Below are 20,579 nucleotides of genomic sequence, written 5' to 3' on the forward strand. Positions count from 1 at the left end.
TATTTCTGCTAGGGAATCTAGGAGCAAGAAGGGCTAAAATTCCCCTCATCTTGTTAAAACAAGATGCCTTTGATGTAGTTCCCTGGTCTTTCCACTCCTACAGATTCAAGGATTAAAATGGAATGTGAGAGAGGGCACCTTCTACCTAAGAGCATTTTCATTAGAGCTTTATCCAGCCCAGTTGTCTTAGCAGCTCCCACCCTGGATCAACCTAGTTTTATCAGCCAGCCTTTTAGATCACATATACTCTCCCAGCACAAGCAGAACTCACCCAAAATCGCCTAGCTTGCAGTTTAGCTACACATTCAATCGATTTCATTGATTATTTGCCCCAAACTGTAGATTTCAAAGGCTGCTGCTGTTTGAAGGCAGTTTTCTTAGGTACTTCCATTGCCTGTTTTGAAACTGATCCTCAGCTTTTCTTTCCTTCTGGGTTTTTAACAGTCCAGCTCATCTGTTACCATAAATACCATCATAACTGAAGAGACTGGGGCCAGAGTCCACTGTCAGGTATGAGAGGGACTGATCCATGGATGTATCAGCTCCTAGGACACAAAGCTCTTCTGTGATCTTGTTCAAGGGAACCAAAGCCAACCTTAAATGCATGGGCATCAATTGTCTTCCCAGTTGTCCAATACCCAGCACACTGAACTGCTTGTCTAAGTACATTAATCCTATTCAGGAAGAAAAGGAGGAATCAAGGATTTACTTCTAATAACCTTATATTTTGCCAGCACTTTTCGTCCTAGTTTTAGTCTTGCATCTCCAATAAATTGATATAGCAACTCAGCTACCTTCATTTGACACCTTCATTTGGGGAAAGGAGGGTTAATTCTTGTTTCTGCTCCGGCATCTCAATGCTGAAGCTTACAAGGGTCTAAAACAGGCACAGGCCAAGCCCTCCACCTGCTGGGAGCCCTTCCTTCCCAACCCAGACACCACACCTCAGTGGTCCCCCATAACCCCCAACACACCTATTCTCCATGCACACGAGCAGCTACGCAAACAGAGAGGTTAGAACCTCTCTCCAGAGCACCACTGAGTTGGAAGTGCAGCTCTCTTCTTCCTCACACCTGCACACAAGGAGCAGGATCCATTCCACCCAACACTGAGTGCTCATGACACAGCTGGCTGCCAGCAAGGCACGAGAAACAGGTGCTTCCCAGGTTAGATGTCTTCATTAGGACAGGGTGGAGCCCCAAATGATTTCTCCCTCCAGGAAAAACACACAAACAAAAACATTTAGAAGGCTTTGACTAAGCAAAGATGCTCTAGCAATTTGCACAAAGCTAACTGAAACTTTTTATTACTATCACTGATGGCTAAATCCCCTTAAAACCATCACCAATTGCTTCAAGTTGCCTGGGAACTCCTCAAGGCTGTATACCAGGAGCTGCTGGATGGTTTTACACCCCCTTGTCCCTCCTCTCACCCTGGCACCAGACCCGGTCCTGCTCAGCTCATTGCCGCAGCCCCCCCGGGGCAAAGCAGACCCAACTCCCAGCCCATGCTACAAACCTCCTCCCAGGCAGCAGCTGATTCAGTACAGGAGCACAAAGTCCCACCACCTCCAGCAAGAAGCTAGAGGACCTTTCCTTTTTTTTTTTTTTTTTTTTCATCTCCACTGTATGGGGTGTTGCCCTTTATAACCTCATCAAGCCAATTAGGCTTCCCATCAAGCTAATTAGGCTTCCCAGGTGGAAGCTTTCCCAGGAGAGGAGTTGTCTCCCCCCACCTTGCTCCTCCCTGCCCAGTAGAGGTGAGGACTCAGCCCAGCCCATGCTAGTTTTGTGCCATTTAATTCCTTTTAAACACAAGGTTAAAATCTCAGTCTAACTCAGAGCAGTGTTTTGGTCTTGGTAGTTACTGAAAAACTGATGGAAACTGAAGCAAATGCAGCTTAAACATCAAGCAACTGAAGAAAGCTCCCCACCACCTGCAGCCTTCTTTTCACACCTGGTTGGATCCAAGTCCTTGTCCTTCCTCTGCCTTAGTTTCCCTACAGAGAACAGAACTTGACCTCCTCCATAAAACTCTCCAACGTGCGGACGGAACCCTGTTGCCAATGACCTCAGCCCTGTTATTACAGTAACACACGGCCAACCACGCAGCCCAGGGCTTGCAGCTGGTGGCACAGCAGTGCCACAGGGGTGGGTGGACAGAGCAAAGCAACAGAGCCTAGAAGGAAACACCAGGGATGGCTCAGCAGGAACACAGCATCCAGCTGGGGCGCTTAAATGGAGACAGAGAATCAGGACAGCTCACTAGGAAGGGAGAAATACAGAAGTCAAGAGCAAGCAGAGATAGAACAAACACTAAAAGAAGTATTTGCTTAAAGTATTAGATAGAAAAAAATATAAAGTATTCTTAGATAAGTATTATAAAGTATGCTTAATTAGTGTGCACTGTACCGTGCAGAGAGCAAGAAGCAGAAGCTGAAGCGCTCTGAGCCTTGGCAGGGATAGCTGGACTTCACACCTGCACAGAAACTGGGAACACTGTAAGAAGGAAAAAAAAAAAAAAGCAAAACCTGAATTGTTCCTTGTACAGTTGGTTTGGAAAGAAGAAACACTACTGACCGCCCAGATGAAATCACCTGAGCATCTTTAACGCCCGTGAGGACAGCACGAGTGGAGCGACCTCCCCAGCGTCACCGAGCTCACGCCGGGGCAGAGCTATCAAGATGTTCAACCGACACGATAATAACGAAGGGCTCTGAGGTGCTACAGTGATGAAGGTGACACAGTTATGGAGTTGTACTGTGGAAGGCTGAAAATACCCCACTGTGTAGAGAAAGACGGATGTGCTCCTGACAATGTAGTATTACTTGCCTAAATCCTAACAGGAGGGAAAACGGGATGTCTGGGCCATGCCCTGCCCCACGGTGTGAACGGAATAGTGCCCCTGAGGTATCACCGGATGGGTCAAAGGACTTGCCCGTTCTAGGAGCAATTGCCCTCTGCAATCGTCTTTGCTCTCTACTGGGCTCCATCGCGCCCTCAGCTCACATTTGCAAAGCTGAACGACCTCCAGCCTTCCCTGAGTGTTTTGAGCCCAAATTCATGGCTCCTCCATGAACTACCGTTGCTTGCTGGGTCACTGCAACATCCAGACCAGGCACGTTCCTGGCCTCGCACCAACGTGAACATCCTTTGTCTGTGTACGGTTTTATCCACATTTCAGATGCTTGTTACTCTCCTTAGTCACTGCTGCAAAACAGGGAAGCCAAAAAATACTGGTTTGTGGATTTCTTGATGCCTTTTTCTACCTTTTAATACCTCTGAGACCTGCTTGCTCCCATCATCACCCCTTTTCGTCTCCATCTCTCCAGCAATAACACCCTGCCCACCAGCACGGGAAGCTCAGCGGCCGTTCAGACAAGCAGTGGGAGGCAAAGTCTGGCCCAAGTGAGAAGAGCTGGGTGATGGCTCGGCGTGCCGGAGAACAGGCACCAGCACCGACAGCAGCTCACGTGCTGCTCAGTCTGGCAGTGCCCCGTGGCAGAGGGCTCCGGAGCAGATGGGTGCTGGGTTTCTCTGAGTCACATCTGTCTCCTTTCTCCGGATGCGCAAACCTCTCCTCTGTTGCAAAGCTGCTTCTGAAGCTGAATTATTTCTCCTGAACCCAACTTGCAGAAATTGCACTCAACAGGAGACTCTCAATACACCTGCTGGAACACTAGTTCAGGGCACTTTCCCTTCGTAAGATCACCGTCCCCTCTGAAGCAGAAAGATTAAATTTCAACCAGCTCCATTTACAACCACAGACGGAGCCAAGACCAGGTCCAAAGAACCAGCAGAGAGCACAAAGGGCATCTGTCTCCACGGACTCACAAGGATCATTTCACAGCATTTCCTGGAGTATGCAGATCCCCTTTTTCCCAGCCCACTACGCAGCGTATGTTGTTCTGCCAACGTGGAAAAGGTGCAGCCACACAGACTGCACGTGCCCTTTCCCAGGTCAGTGCTGCAAGCCCCATACCCAAAAATTCCAGGAGCAGCGATGGAACCCTGCTAATCCTTTGTAAGGGTAAGGGAGACCCACAATTCCTGACTAAGTATCACAAAGCCACGCAAACGACAGCAAACAGTGGCACCCCCTGCCAAAAATATCTAGGTAACGTCTGTCTTTGAGCTCTTCACTTCAATTAGCTTCAGGGGATTTTTTTAATTTTGATTTTTTGGCTACGGCATAAAAGCCAAGAGCTGGGTGTGCCGGGCCGCTGATAACGCGGCTCTGCCGGGCACCCTGGCGTCCTCCCCCGCTGCCACGAGTGCTGCACGTGTAGTGAAACCACACACGGGCTCAGCTCCGCGCTTGCTCGGGCACGAGGTGCTGGGCTGTGCTGGGAGCGACGGGGTCTGGGCAGGGCACAGGCAGGTGGCGCATCCTTGGCACAGGCAGGTGGAGCATCCTTCAAGGCGCCGGCAGCCTCGTCACCATCCTCACCCTGGAGGAAACAGCTTTTCCCAGTGACTACAAAACCTCTGCCTGGCCCCGTCCCCGCTGGGGTGATGCCTTCTGCAGCAGCGGCTCCAGCAAGGGCTCACAACGCAGCTGCGCCGTGGCCCTGCAAGGAGAACGGGAGCAAGCACGAGCCACGCTGGGGCGAGTGCTTCTCACCCCACGCTACCCCAAAAGGAGCAGGAATGATTCACCTAGATCCACCTCGCCAAGCTTTGGCCACCTGCAAGAGAGGCGTCTCCTCCATCGTTCAGCTCTGCCCAGCAGAGGAAGATGGTGCTCGGAGATGGCTTGGTCTCAGCTAGCTCCAGTCCTGACCAGGGCTGGGCTGCAGCCGAGTGCTTGAACAAAACCAGTCCCATCACCCCACTGCCCAGACTCGTTGCAAATCAGGCAGGTAAAATTCACCCAGGAATCAACGACTTTACAGGCAGCAGACCCTAAATCCTGACCCTGACCACGGTGTGACACTGCTCCAGGGACACGGCCAGGAGCAGGCTCTGGAGACAGGAGACAGGTGACAACGTCGCACGTTTTCCAGAGCTGCCGATCGTCCCAGGCAGCACAGACGAGGAACTCAGCCGGGGCTGAAGAAGCGCGCAACAGGGAAACTTTATTAACGGCCTCACGAGAAGGTCTCAGACCACAAATGTCAACCACAGACACACTGCTAGGACACGGCTGAGCATGCAATACAATTCTGTGCAGTTTCTTGGAGTTTTTTATCTAACAATTCTTCCTACTGCAGTAATGACCTAACAATTTTCCCAGGCGTGTTTGAGTTGAAGACACATTCTGGCAGGAACAAGTAGTTATTGTAACGATGCATCAACAAAACACGCTTTTCCCCGAGCTGTAGGAAAGACACCAGATATCACTAGATACACTTTGAAAGGTGGCAAACACAGACATCCAAATTTCGGGAATGTTATCTCCCATTTTAGTGTGCTACATTATAATTATAAGCAACTTCATATCCCTTAAGCTTTGGGCTTCTTTTAAGGAGAGGAAATGCATGGGGGAGTTTGTTTATGAGCTCCTTCGCTATAAAGACCTAAAAGTAAACCTGTCTGCATTGCCTTCGGTAAGAAATCAGCTTCATTCAGAGGAGGATTGTTAAATTCCATTTCTGAGCCCATTTCCAAAGAAAATAAGGAGAAACCCAAAACAGTTTCACTGCTTTCTTCTTGGTATACTTTAAGAAAACAAACCCAGACTGAAATCTTAACAAGGGTTGGCATTTTCTGAAGGAGCCTAAGGGAAAATCAAGGCTTCCAAATCCTACCAAGAGGGAGATAATCTTCTGGTCTCTTTTGCAAAACCACAGCAGAAAAGTGAAATAGCTTGCCACCCAAATGATTGCTTTGCCCTTCAAAGGGTGAAATCCAGCCCTGAGCAGGGGGTACCAAGCACAGAAGTAACAAAAGCGTTATCCCACCTGCTTCACTGGGGGAATTTCACCCTACAGGCTTGAACCTGCTCTCAGTGGAATGGTTCCCACCAAGTTCAACAGGGCAGGATCAAGCCTTAGGCATGACGTGGCTGGGTCAGGTACTCTGGTATGTCTTATTCCAATTCATTCATCACTGCAGAAATTTTGCAAGCAATTTGTCCTGTAAAAGGCAACAGAACTTTTCTTTCTATGGTTTCCCTCCTCCCATGTAACGGGTACCACTGGATCTTCGTTCCTGTAGTTACTTCCTGAAGCTTCTCCGGCTGGACGAGGTTGTGCTGATGGTGTAGGATTTGGAGCCACCCCCAGAAGAGAAGCCAAGTGACCCACTGCCCATGCCTGCTCCCAGGCTAAGGCCTCCTCCGATGCCTCCTCCCAGAAATCCACCAGAACTGGCATAGCCACCTCCACCGCTGGAGCTGACCACAGCTGTGGCACAGAGAGAAGCAAACGAAACGTGAGCGCCAGGGAACTCCAAACCCATTCAGGCACCCTGACAAAAAGGGCATTTTTAAATTGCAGCAACTAGATGAAAACTCTCTACGATTTCCTGCAAAACACAGGGCCTGGGATACGCATCTCGTGTTACATTTGGCCCAGAGCATTTATTCTCTGTGCTGAGCCAGATGCACGTAAGGGCTGAGCAGCCCATCTCCTCCTCCATCACTCGCTGTCCAGAACCCCCTGCAGCATGGAGAACCCCATATCACAAACACATTCAGCTCATCTCTTGGTGCACCAAAGAGGCTGTGGGCATGTGGTTCACCAGCTATCAGCGGCAATTAAGCGGACGAAAAGTACAGTCACTGGTTTAGAGCTGTAGACAGCATCTCTGAGACACCAGCATCTGCCCAGTGTCCAGGCAAGGTGACCACCCAATGCTTCCCAAGCTGGAAAGACACCCTCTAACATCACCTTTGCACTAACTTCCAATCCAGGCAATGCCTTTCCTTGTTAGTACTTTTCTCTCTCCATACAGAAACGGGAGGAAAGACAGATTAATATTCCCCCCAAGTTAAATTTCACACAGATGAGTTACAGCTGAAGTCTGCCACGGAGCCAATGGCACTACCAACTTCTGACTCGGGGGCTCCCGTTGAAGGAGGAGGATAATCAGGCTGCAGAAGCTACGGCAGGACACCACGAGGCTCCTGAATGGATCCCCAGCTGGTCCCCACCTGCGTTTTCCATAAGCACACGGCCATGTGTAACTACTGTAAATTATCAAATCTACTCACAGATGTTGACGTTGCCAACTCCATCACCAGCCAACCTGTTGGAGAAGAAAAACACAAAGGCAATAAGGAAGAGCACGGGTTAGACGCCGCATTACTCAGTGTTCCCCCAGGGCCTCAGCACTGAGGATGAAGACAATAGCAGTGAGTTATTACTGCTGTTGTAAATAATTCAGACAAGATAAGTGTGCCATCCAGCGCTTTGTTCTGGCCCTACATTTACAAGCTCTGTTATCACCTGGGGGGAGCTGAAAGAGCACCGAAGCTCTGTCCTAATTCCATGGGGATTTGAGCCACTTGGAAATTTTCTGCCACAGCATCAAACATATGATGGAAAACAACTTTTTTCTTCTTTGCGTGCTTTCACCAAAACGATCAAATTCTCCTCAGAATTTGCCAGTTTGGCTTTTCAACCAAAGCATTTTCAGGACAAAAAGTCAATTTAAAATGCAAGCTTTTCTCTTCTGTATTTCCTTGCAGAAATTGGAATTGGGCCCTCACAATGTCCCCAAGCAAAGGGAACAAAGAGCTGGACTTTTCCTCATGTAAAACCCACCGGCTGCACCCACCTGCTCTCCTCTCCCTCCAGCAGCTTCCTGTAGGTCGCGATCTCGATGTCCAGGGCCAGCTTGACGTTCATGAGCTCCTGGTACTCGCGGAGCTGCCGGGCCATGTCCTGCTTCGCCTTCTGCAGAGCAGCCTCCAGCTCTTCCAGCTTTGCCCTGGCATCTTTGACAGCCAACTCACCACGCTCCTCAGCTTCGGCAATGGCTGCCTCCATCTTGGCACGCTGCAGGAACAGGGCAGGGTACGTCAGTAGGCATTTCACCTCCTTGGCGGAGGACATCACTGCCCATAGACTCATGACATCTACTGGACAGACCATCTCTGTGTATCTGCAGAGCCCTGGAGCCACCTGCTCAACTTAGATCCCTAGAAGTTCATGACTATAAATTTTTTGGGGCACTGGATGGAGATCAGCCTGCAAAGGAAGCTCATCTCATCCCAAGATACCTTCTTCCGAAAGGCAGACCCTACTTCTCTCCACCGGCAACATTTTCAGGCGGCTTTCTTCAGGTGATCCTCAGCTTCTCAGCCCGCCCACACCACACACAACAGCAGGACATGCAGGGTTAATGCAAACTCAGGTTTTCTCTCCTATTATGCCCCAGAGCTTGTTCAGAGCCAGTTGGTCTCCAGCAAGCTTTGAAGTGAGGCAAGCGTGGACTCGAGCAAACCTGCAGTTAATAAACAACGCAGACCTACCCCAAAAACACCCCCATGGGACGGTATCGAGCTGGCGGTCTAACGCACCCTCAGCCGTGCCCCCTGCATCTCCAAAAAAGCCCCATGTTTGGCAGGAAGGGCTCACAATGAACAAATGTGCTTTATACTCTCATTCATTATTCAAGAGAGCTGCACTGGGTCAGCTCTTTGCTTGTAACTGTGTGTTGAAGTCTCCCTGCCCTGAAACCAAATAAACATAAATGGATGAATCACAATGGCTTATCTCCAGCTTTGGGCACCCTGGTTATTCACAGCCAGTTTTCAGCCCCAAACATGGTCTGAACCACTCACTGGTCTGGCTTTCACCAGCCGTTTGATAAAGCGATAACAGCCCCTGGAGAAAGCAAACAGAACGCCCATACAGTTGAAAAATTCTTTTATGTGCCCAAACACGGTGTTCTCTCCTGCAAAAAGGGAGTGGACAGAGATGCCAGAAGCAAGAGGGTACAAGGGAGGTGTGTGGCTGGGAGGGAGGCCACACACCACAGCCTTGCCCTTTGGAAAGGGCTCTGCATCGCTGCCCTTCTGCGCTCCTGGTCACTGTTGTTCCCACCTCCAGCTCAGCTGTCCCAGCACCACATTGCTCACAACAGTTTTTACCTCCAGCAGAACTGACATCTCCCGTGATGAGCGTGGCATCCCCCCCCAGCTCCCACGGACGGTTCCCCCGGATCCCTGGCACGCCTGCTGCTGCTAAACCCACCGCTCTGCAGCAGCGGCCGGGGCAGCACCTCACCTGCGCCTTCGCGTTCTCAATTTCACCCTGCAGCCTCTGGATCATACGGTTTATCTCCGTGATCTCATTCTTCGTGTTGCGCAGGTCATCTCCGTGTTTCCCAGCAGTGACCTGCAGCGCCTCGTACTGCGGCACCAAAGAGGGGAAGAGAAAAGGATGGAGTCAGGCTGGCAGCTGGCTGCAATCTCAGGACACGCAGGACACACGTGCTGCCAGAAGCTGTAACTGCCTGTATCTCCCCCGTAACTCACCTTGCTTTGGTACCAGGACTCGGCCTCCGCCCGGCTCCTGTTGGCAATCTCCTCGTACTGCGCTTTGACCTCGGCGATGATGCTGTCCAGGTCCAGGTTTCGACTGTTGTCCATAGACAGCACCACTGAGGTGTCAGAGATCTGGGCCTGCATCTCATTGATCTCCTGCCAGTTGCATTCAAACAATATCGTTAATCGCTGACTTTGAAGGGCCTCTCTTTGGAAGCCAATTAAAGAAAGCATTTGAGAAGAAAAGGGAAAGGGAGGCAGATAACGAAGAATTCAATCAAAACAATCATTAATTAGAAGGAAACCAATTGAATTGCATCCACCTTGCAAAGCACAAAGTAACAACAGCAGAAATGGAGCTACTTCTTATCGCTCCCGTTTTGACACAAGGTTAGTTTGCCCCACTCCTGAGACGAGAACCCCAGATGAAATGCTGCTCCAAGAAGCTTGAGCATCAGCTTCACAACGCAGCGAGGGCCAAATTCCACCGCCTCACCCAAGGATGCCAAGATGCCCAGTTCAACCAAACCCTTATCTTGCAAATAACAGATAAGATAAAGGTGTCTGGGACAAGGAGCTTTCCCTTCTTTCTCTCACACAAACACACAAACACGTAACAGCGCCACAACACTGGCTACAACACAGTGATTTTCCTTCTTTTCACAATGACAGCACCAAAAAATAACGCATGTCCTGGCTACGTTTGCAATAAACCCGTCTCACGTCCCAGACAGGGAGAAATCACCGTGACGATTCACAGGACGTGCGCTTTACTCGCAGGCTTATTTCTGTTTAAGTGAGGGAAGACTCCCTATCACCATCACCTTTTTTGTCTCTGGAAACAGCACGTTAATTTTCTCGGTCACCATTCGCTGTTCTTCACCCACTGGTGGTGCTACGCTGCAACTGCCACAAGAAGCAGAAAGGACCTTACCGCTTCATAGAGAGACCTCAGGAAGTTAATCTCATCTGTCAGCGCATCCACCCTGGCCTCCAGCTCCACTTTGTTTATGTAGGCGGCATCCACATCCTAAAAAAGAGAGATCAGCCCCTGAGATCGCCATGACTAAGTCCACCCAGCCTTTGATGGCTTCAAAAGCAGCCATGAGCCCATCAAGCTCCCCAAGCTGTCTGCTCTCCATGTCCGTCTGCCCAACGACCCACCATGTCCTAAAAATTATCTACCAGTGTACTAAATATTGCTGGTGTGCAGGATACCGTACGTTCCGCAGGGTCCCCTGTCTCATTTATCAGTTGGGACAGTCAGGGGAGGCCTTAGGAAATGTCCCAAAGAAAGAAACAGCCATAATCTCTGCTATCCATGGGGTTTGGCTCTCCTTCCAGCTTCCTATAGAGACTCCAGTGCCTATCCTGAGGCAGCCTTTAGCCAGAAGGGATTGCTGCAGTCCTCTACCTGCAGGTCTCCAGGCACAGCTGTGGCCAAGAGAGTGTAGGGGCAAAAGAGGGAGAAGGCTGCAAACCTCTCTGGTCAGTCCCAGCTAATACCCCCAGCACGCACCTTCTTGAGCACCACAAACTCGTTTTCTGCTGCCGTGCGCTTGTTGATTTCATCTTCATATCTGTCAGAAAAAAAGGGATTGGTGTGAAGTTAGAATCTGGGTAAAAGGAAAAAACATCACAGTGAAGAGTTACTCTCTCCCTCCATTTCTCTCTTTGTAAACCACCTTGGCAAAGCCCGGTACCTTCCTGACGGGAAGAGGTTTGCTGTACCACTGCAGCAGGTGCGTTATTTGCACAAGAGGCATCAGCTGCACACCACAGTTCCAGGGTACTGTTTGCATGAGCTGATGTCTGAAAGCTGCTCTGGTCCACGCTGCCGTGACCACTAACCTGGGAAGCATTTCTCACCCATGCTTTCCCACATGCATCAAAATTCACTGCGCTTGAGACGATTTCTGCTCCTTATCCTCAGCCATGGACAGCTGCAGGATGGCAGTCTATATCCCGAAGCTCTCAGCTGTTTCACTTGCCCCTTGAGAGAGCAAATACAAATGCAAAAGAGACACAAACAGGTTCCACAAATTCCTCTATGCTGATCAAAGCACCTGCGAATGCTGCTTTCACTGTGCACTTCCTTTTTACAGATATTTGAGAACGTTTTGCAGGTGTCAACCATGTGCCACCATCCTGGTAAGAGCTGGGTATCATTATTCTCATTCTGCACAAAGCGGCTACGCTTCAAAGTCACACAAGCTTCTAATACTGGCTACGTCCCTTCCTTAGGTGTCTGCCTTTAGATCCTCAGAAGATAAAAGTCATGGTCCATTGACTTTATGAGAGTTCACCAGCTTGTAACCAAGTCTGGATCTCCGAGCCTGCCTTACACCATTCCACATAAGCCAACCCGCTGAACCAAAAAGCAAGAATCTGCTATATGAATCCTGAAAGTCATCCAAGGAACAGAGCAGGAACCACTTTCTCTGGCTGCTTCAGAATAGCTATTGCCAAAGTCAGAGCACTGTTCTGTTTATTTACACAGTTCCTGCCGTAATTTGCCTTCCGAAGCGTGAGCTACTTCACTTTCATGCCTTCATGCACTTCCCTTTCTGGGAGCTTCCTATTCCAGAGCTCCGCACTGGAAGCTTGCCCATCCGCACTGGCATAAACGGACGTTACCCCGTCCGAGGTCAATGCAGTGCATCCATTGCTATTGCAGAGTGATACCCGACCTGGAAACGATGTGATCTGCTGCACGGGCACAGCCTGCAGCGCAGGACGGATAACCAGAGACAGGTAAAAAGACTGAATTATTCTAGAACGGTTTGTCGAATTCCTCATTTCCTGGGGGAGCTCCACCAAAGCTGGTCAATGAACCAAGAAGTCACCCAATATTCTCCATTAAGTCCCAAGGTGCCTCGGGAAGCCCGGTGCACTGTCACACCTTGGCATGCCCTGTGCCGAGCCACGTGGACGGCGCGAACACAGCCTGCCCCTGCCCTTGCTTACTCTGAACCACACCCTTGGTCAACACAGTTACTCAATAAGGGACTGAATCTCACTCCCTGGAGCCTCAGGCATAGAAATCTCCTCCCCTACTCCAGATGTAAACTGAGAATTACTGTGTAAATTGGACATATGAGAAAGAGGCAACAGACACATGAAGAGCTGGTCATGGTTCAGGTATTCTACTTAGAAGATGAGATTTTCTCCATATAAATGGGGAGAAGCAGGTTCTGAACTTGTTACTGCATCGTCACTCCCTCTGCTGCACTCACATGTTGGGCTCCTAATTCCTGCTTCCCTTCTCTCAGCACATGGAGGGTTCGGTTTTACATGGACCTGTAAGCTGGAGGGATCCAGGTGCACCTCGCATTCCTGTGACACTCAACTCTAACTGCTCTGGGTGTAAACCAGGTCCTTGCTGCTGCCTTGCAGAGATGCGAGGTACAGCTGTGGCTGAGCACGGAGCAGAAATAACTGAGCAGGGTTGGGGAAAGCTCATTCCCATGCACGTCCTTGGGAATCACTGGCTAACCTAACTCATGGCTGAAAAAGATCTCCCTCTCTAGCAGAAAAGATGGGGACACCTCTGCCAAGCTACTGAGCAACCTGCCAGCTCAACTACACCGTTAGTTGGGAAGATGATACGTTACTTGGTCTTGAAATCCTCAACAAGATCCTGCATGTTCTTCAGCTCGCCCTCCAAACGCCCTTTGTCATTCAACAACCCATCCAGCTGACGTCGCAGGTTGTTGATGTACGTCTCGAACATGGGAGCAATGTTACTCCGGGCGGTCTTCTGGTCCTGGAGGAGGCTCCATTTGGTCTCCAGCATTTTGTTTTGCTGCTCCAGGAACCGAACCTGGAAAGAACCAAAGGGTCATTTGTGAAAGCAGGAGGAAGGGGGAGCTGACACTACAGAGTTTGGATCCTGGGGCAAGAACAGGCTTTGGCTGCAGCTGATATCTGAAGAATTTAGATTGCTTATAGGAAGCACCTAAACTCTGGAGGCTGATAAAGACCATGACAGAGCACTGCTACTCTGGGCTTGGCTTATGACTTTAAGGCTTTGTATGACTTAAAGATAAGCAGATCCTGCTTGCCTGACGCTTCACAGAACCCATCCACAGACCTCAAAGTCAACCAATTACCTAAACTCCAGGTCTGGATTCTTTGCATTTTGAGGATGCCAGAGTTGAAGTTTACACAGGACACAGGATCAATTAGTGGAAGACAGTAAAGCCGCAAAGGTACAGGGCAGTGCAAACAAACCCAGCGAGCTCTGACTTAGGTCAAGACCTGTTCTACCGAGACAATTCCTCTCCAAGAGGCCCCCTCCTCCCTGAAACTGGTGGTGGTGTGCCTGGGTGCAGATTTGATCTTTAAGTCTGCACCCACGTTATGGGCAATACCAGCTAAATTAAGGGGGTACCAAGCTGGCCTATGCGGGGCAAAACCTTTTACTGCCAGCAATGCAAGCAGGGCTTTAATAAGGGTTCCTGGATCGCAGTAGGCTGATCACACCGTGCTCCTGAGGACCTGATCCCGAGCTCATCTGTGAATCCCCCATTGGGTTAAGCGAGCTTTGGGTCAGACCTGCCTTTAAGCAGTGCCCACAGAGCTACCAGTCTTTCCAGTACCTCACCTTGTCAATGAAGGAAGCGAATCTGTTGTTGAGCGTCTTGATTTGCTCCTTCTCCTCCTTGCGCACTCGCTGGATGTTGGGGTCGATCTCCAGGTTCAAGGGTGTCAGGAGGCTCTGGTTGATGGTGACCTCCTGAATGCCCCCAGGGCTGACTGCCCCACCGAATCCCATACCTCCATAGCCATATCCTGAGCGAACGCTGTAGGAGCTGCCACCTCCAAGGGAGATCCGCTTGCTGGGGGAGCCGAGGTTGTAGAGGCTGGAGCTGCCAAAGCTACCCACCCTGCCTAAGCCAGCACCCCCTCCTAGTCCACGGGTCGAGGAGACGGAGCTGACCCGCACTTGGCTGATCCCTGGGACGGCTGCAGAGCGAGAGCTGAAACTCAAAGACCGGGACATGGCTGCTCCAAAGGTGTTTTCAGTATCCACCCCCCTTCAAAAGTTCAGGGAAGCTGTGCTGGAGACCAGGGAAGTGAGCGAGTTCTCCTGACTGCTTCTCCTTTTATCCGTTAGAAAAGCTGGGCTTGGCCCAAGGGCAAAAGAGGGATCATTTTACTGCCTCGGAGAGCTGGGTGTGCCTGGCTGCCTTCCCACCCTCTGTCAACCTGCTGAATTCGAGCAGTGGGAAGGGAAGGGGCAGGGAAGGGACAGGACACACCTGGTGCCGCGTCCCTGCGCTCAGACCTGGCTTTGCTCTGCACCTCCCTTTGCCTCTGCCACATGTGCAGCTGAGGGACATGAAGCATGGGCTCTTCTGGGCTCCTCTGGCAGAGAGTTATAACAGGACAGGTCCAAGTCCCATTTCCTCGAGGCTTCTCCATTCCTCCCCGCTTGCCTAAACGGATGCTGAAATGAGAAGAGGGGAAAAACGCATTGATTTCTAATTTGCAGAGCAGGTAGCTCCCCTGTGCAACAGCAGCACGGAGATAAGGGGCCTCAGCTCAGCGGCAGGTCCAGCCGAGTTTAATATAAACCACAGCCAGCTGCAGCCCTGGACACACACACCACATTCTGCCAGCAGCACCCAGCGAGTCTGTGCCACGCGGGGCAACGAGGGCGGCGGATGAGGGATGCCACAGCTATCCCTGGGCACCACGGCCTTGCCTTCTCTCTCCTGTTAGTGCTAAAATAAAGGAGGTTTCGGTGGGCTGCACCCTGCAATGGACATATCCAACGTGCTAGTCCACACTCAAAAGGAGACAAGACACGTTTCTGCTGAAATTTCTGGGTTCCTGTGCAGAAGGGGTAGAGATAAAAATCAGTTTTATGGGCTTTTTGCACCTTCAAACAGCCTTGAAGGGACAGATCTCTTTACTATCAGGTTGTAAATCCTCCATGAGATTTCAAAGTCTGTGTCACCCTTCAGCTCTTCCCGTCCCCAGGACAGCAAGATAGTGCTGGCTACATGCTCTGGCCACAGCCTGTTCAAAATATGTACTTCCTTCTCTGCGGGATTCTATGATTCTATGAATACAAGGCAGCTGGTGATGCCAGCTACCACAAGGAAATTCTCTTTTTGAAGGAGGGAAAGGGGGAGATTGAGCAAGAAAGAGACATATGAGGCAGGATCTCTCTCTGCCCTGGAAGCTGGCTCGGCTTCCACCAGCAAAAAACCAAGAATCCAGTGAGTGTAAAGCCAACTCATGTGCGACGCGCACGCGGCGACGCTTGCCCTGATGCTGATGCAGACAGGCTGGGTTCACTTCACCCGCACACAGCCAGCAACAAGGCAGAAGCCTCCAGCTGCCTTACGTGGCTCCAGGTCCTTCCCAGTTCACGGAGGGAGGCAGACTGCAACAGCTCTGAGCTGTCTTGAGAAGACAGGGATTGAATCTGAAAGTGTGATTTAGAGTCCTACAGTCAGGCAAGAATAACTCCCACCAACGCAAGCCCCAGCTGCTGGTTTTATCAGGTTGCATTCCAGCCTCAGCTCTGTTGTTCCAGCAGACAGGGTTTTTTTGCACGACACAACAGGCAAACCAGAGAGCAACCCAGGCAGGTAAAACGCAAACCTGCCGTCGGACAGACTCTCACAAAGGCAAAGCTGTTCTCAGCAGCCTCGGCAGAAACACCAGCTCAGCAGTACAGAGCTCAACCTCACCCTGGCTTGCACCATCAAGGGCCAGATCAATGAAAAGCCATTTTCTAATCTTAATTACTGCTGTGCAGCACTGCTGATTTTAGGTAAGGATGAGTCTCTCTTCCATTCAAAGTTCAAGCTCTCTTTTCCGTACCATTAGCACTCCAGCCAATGTAGAAGATTCGGGAAAGCCTCGTTTCCCTCGCTGCTCCCCAGCTCCCGGTGTCACAGCTGGCCACTCTGGAGCCCTGGCACTTATTACAACCCATCTGCAAAGTGAACGTTCTCCATTGAAATCTGGGTTGAAGTCAGATTAAGTCGGAGCAGGATCTGGTGATCCAGAGATGTCACGAGCAGAGTTTGTTGTTGGGATGCCATGGTAACACTGCATGATTTCACAACCCACACGGACTGGTAAATACTACCAAGCCCATGTGAATGACCCCAACCAACGCTCACAAAGCCAACAAAAGAGTCACAAATGATAAATCTCTCCATAAACCTTTGGGAAAATGAACTGAGCTCTCAATTCCAGCCCAGCAAGTGTGTGTAGGGGAATCAAATATAGTCACATCCTAAAGGAAAAAGAAGACATTGTGTGTTAAGAACATGTTATTATGCTGATCAATGTCGACCTGTTGTTTCCACATCTTCTGTCTATATCCCGTGGGCTATCTCTTGCTGTGTGTTTAAGTTGCTATGTTTGGATTGAAAGCTTTCTGGAGCAGGGAGTGCCCTTGGGTTTCGTGTTTGCACAGTGCAGTCCTGGTTTGTGATTACTGCTCCAAAGCGCTTCAGCAATGAGTTACAAATTAATTAGTGTCCTAACAGCAAGCAGTATTTTGGTGGTCTCATGATTGAGACATTGCAAGAGCACGATGAGGCACTCATGGGGCAGTCTGAATGACACTGTCCAGCTGTTATTCTTGCTAACAACACCCAAAAGCAAAGCCAATGCCGTGGCACTTTGCACCGATGCCTGCAGCCATAAAACCACGGTGCTGAACGTTCCCCCCACGCTGTGATCACTGCTCCCCCTTTCAGCATCTAAGTAGCTTCATTAATAAAAATTTCCAGCTCATCAATAATTCCTGCGAATATAGAGGGATTGCTCCAGGGAGGATGTGTTCTCTGCCTGTCCCAGATTCAGGCATTGTATGGCACCAATGGGAAGCACAAATGAGCCATGTCAGGATGAGGTGGCCATCTATCAGGCGGTTCCACTGACTCCTTCAGTCCTACCTCCTGTGCCATAAAGCCCAACACATTGACGCAGCTCTTCAGCCTCATATCTCAATGGCAGGAAAGCGGCTTTTCCAGAAAGGTGAGGGCTGGCTGATTTGAAGGATTACTTTGTTCCAAAGGTTGGTACCTCGGTGCAGTTAATTGCCTTGCAACAGGAATCCTCCTGCTATAACTCGGGGCCCTATGTTTAATTTGAAGTTGTTTAATTGGTGTCCTTAGTTTTCTGCCACTACCCACTTCCGAAGCTCATAAATGGCTCTCTTGAACCCCGTATGATTCCCCTGTTCATGTCACCACCCTCTTAGTCTTACACCAGACAAACTTAATGGGCTGAAATCCTCACATCTTTCATAAATAAGTGGCTTTTCTGAGAGCCTGGGATCACTTCAGTGGCCTCTCTCTGCTCCAGTGCCCTTGGCACAGGCAGCGGTATTGTTCGCGCTGTAATTTCACGTCGTTTTATGGAAACTGCATTTGCCCTCCACTCCTACAGCCCCGCGGCTGTAACAGCCTCAGGTCTCAATCACTGCCAGAGGCTGGTACAACAGGTCTCACCTAAACCACACTACGCCTTCCAGCTACACCTCTCCTTTCTGCAACAAAGCAGAACAGCCTTAATATTAAGGGGGTCATCATGGGGACCAGCTGGCGTAGCTGGAGGCAGCTTGCCTGGGGTGACAGAGCCAGCTCTGCATTAACACAGCTTCCAGCGAGCTCCTGTCCCTCCAGGAGCTGCACTTCACTCCTCCTCCTCTCTCTGCCTGCTCCACCGAGGCTGGGAAGCTCTCGGCTCAGCTCATAGAATCACAGAATCATAGAATCATTTAGGTTGGAAAAGACCTTGAAGATCATCTAGTCCAACCGTTAACCCAGTACTGCCAAGTCCACCACTAAACCATGTCCCTCAGCACCACATCTGCACGTCTTTTAAATACCTCCAGGCATGGTGACTCAGCCACTTCCCTGGGCAGCCTGTTCCAACGCTCAGGGCTCCGTGCTGCCTGGCCACTCCCGGGAAGCTGCCTGCTGCTGGCTGTGTAATCCACCGCTGCGAAACACCTCCAGCTCAGAATTGGCCACGCTTCTGTTAGCTGAAACCCAAAAAGAGCATCAGTCTAAACCCCAAGGTCTTTAGATAACAGCACAAATCCATGCGCCAGCGCCTCCTGGAGCAACTCAGACCCCAAAGGAGTTGCTGCTCCTGGAGTTTCCCCCTCTCCAACGTTTTCCAGCCACTCGGCACAGCAATGTAGCTCCCCTGCCCCACGGATCAAGCCCAATGTGACTCGTGTCTTGTCTGCAGAAGGAGCATTTCCACCCCACGCTGCAGCTGCAGCAATGGGAACCTCTGCGTGCTGCTGCGAGCTCCGGGGCAAACGGCAAACCCAGCCCGTGCTGGTGGGCTGCAGGGACCCAGCCAGTACAGGTGGGCTGCAGAGACCCTTCCCAGGACACAGCACGTGCCGGGGCACCGGCTCATCTGAAAAGCCTCTGCACCTGGTGCACGGCGGAGACATTCGAGCTGTGGGTTTTCCTCCCCTCCAGCCCAGTTTACATGCACCTAAAGCTGTTTCTTTCCCCTCTCCCCCAAATTACAAGATTTTAGGATTACACGAAATCATGAAGGAATAACTATAAATATAGTTATAATTATGTAGCATCATAATTAGACGGATAATTTTTACATGAAAGTTGAGAGTCACTCCTGCAGCTAAAGCCTTAAGGAAAAACAAACAAACAAACAAATCAAAGCGCTACAATTCTCAGAGCCGAAGTGAAACTGGCAGCCCTGGTAACGCTGGGCTCAGGTTTGCTGGAAACGGCACGTCTCAGGCGAGAAGGGAAAATCTGTGTCCTTTCCTCACAAAAATCACATGTGACTTCTGAGCCCAGTTGTTGAATCTGTTGCTCTGTTCCAGTTCCTAACGGCTGATCCGATCTGACCTCTGCGGACACTCCCACGGCACGGAGCCGGCAAAGCCGGGTCAGATCAGAGCCCAGCAACACGCGCTGGCCAGCCCCAAAATGCAGGGCAATCATCAAGTGATCCTTTGGGATGTGGCCATACTTCTCCAGCCTCCAGCCATCAGCTGTTTAAAGTTTCCCAAGTTGGAGGTTGCATCTTGACCAGCATGTTTAACCACTGCTGATGGTCCCCTCTCCCATTATGGGTCCACTCCTTGGTAAAACTCATCCCTGCGGCAATGAGATTGCATGTGGCATGAGAAGATCTTCCTGTGCTCCTGTTTTAATTAACTCAATTGCCAACTAACGTGCCCCGCTCAGGGCAGATGGAAACCGTGAGGTCATTTCACTGCAGTCAAGGGAACACCACCAGTTTACAGGAGCAAAAACCAGTACTCAGCGTTCTTGCAGGAGTCTGTGGTCCTGATTCATGCCGAGGTTAAAGGATAACGCCGCAAAGCGACTGGAGCAAGGAAGGAGAGGAACGATCCAGCACAGTCATCAATGAGAAACACTCTTATCAAAATTTTGTCTCATCTGACACAGCTTGTGCAGAGTCAATGGCATGATGCCACTTTACACCAACTGATCCTCCATCTCCAAGTCCAGGAAGGATTAAGGTCTTACTTCCCCTGAAATACTAAGCCTCCAACACGGCAGCCATCCTAATACACCTGTGGTTTGTACAGACCTTGGCACAACGTCATTGCGGACAATGACTGGGTTTCTTGATAGCCACCACAACACAAATAACCATCTTCACCCTGGTGACTACACGGGAACAAAGCTGCTCTGCAGCCTCTGGCCCCAATTACGAATTCCAACATCTTTTGCAAAATCAAAGCTGTCCAAACAGATCTGTTGCCCAACAAATGCTCCTAAGGAAGAAAAACAACAAAGGAAAACACAGAACTGTATGCGGTGTTTTAGAGGTAAACTGTCCTGCAGGCAGGAAGTACGTGGGAGAGGCAGGAGCAGCCTCCCTCTGCTCCCTGCCCACGGAGCGACACGTTACCCAACACGTCCCTGTGAACTTTCATTGGAATCTTCACGCCATTGGATTGCAAGAACTCCATCAGATTCAGCACAAACTGTCCTCCTGCGACAGAACAGGGTTTGTACCAGCCCGGGTTTCCAGAGATGGTTTCCCCCAGACAGGCACCAGGGACATCCACAGCAGGGATGTTTTCCATGTGCGACTGCAGGAGTTTAATGTGTTCAACGTGTGAAAATGGGAGCTTGCATGAT

The 20,579-nt window shown here is 50.4% G+C and overlaps 1 protein-coding gene across 1 annotated transcript in view; it reads right to left on the minus strand.

The window, feature by feature from the left end:
- Positions 1–5,535: 5,535 nt before the first annotated feature.
- LOC104376619 (keratin, type II cytoskeletal cochleal) overlaps positions 5,536–20,579 on the minus strand; it is a 58,551-nt gene continuing 43,507 nt past the window's right edge. Inside the window, exons 2-11 of the mRNA XM_086630795.1 lie at positions 14,700–14,887; positions 14,042–14,403; positions 13,050–13,258; positions 10,955–11,015; positions 10,370–10,465; positions 9,427–9,591; positions 9,176–9,301; positions 7,722–7,942; positions 7,156–7,190; positions 5,536–6,346 (exon numbers count right to left, since the gene is read on the minus strand). Of these exons, the coding sequence (XP_086486921.1) occupies positions 6,159–6,346; positions 7,156–7,190; positions 7,722–7,942; positions 9,176–9,301; positions 9,427–9,591; positions 10,370–10,465; positions 10,955–11,015; positions 13,050–13,258; positions 14,042–14,403; positions 14,700–14,862 (1,626 nt within the window). The 5' untranslated portion in view covers positions 14,863–14,887 and the 3' untranslated portion in view covers positions 5,536–6,158. The remainder of the gene's footprint in view (positions 6,347–7,155; positions 7,191–7,721; positions 7,943–9,175; positions 9,302–9,426; positions 9,592–10,369; positions 10,466–10,954; positions 11,016–13,049; positions 13,259–14,041; positions 14,404–14,699; positions 14,888–20,579) is intronic.

This window comes from Tauraco erythrolophus, unplaced genomic scaffold, assembly GCF_009769465.1.
Source record: "Tauraco erythrolophus isolate bTauEry1 unplaced genomic scaffold, bTauEry1.pri scaffold_48_arrow_ctg1, whole genome shotgun sequence".
In the NCBI taxonomy this organism is placed as follows: Eukaryota; Metazoa; Chordata; class Aves; order Musophagiformes; family Musophagidae; genus Tauraco; species Tauraco erythrolophus.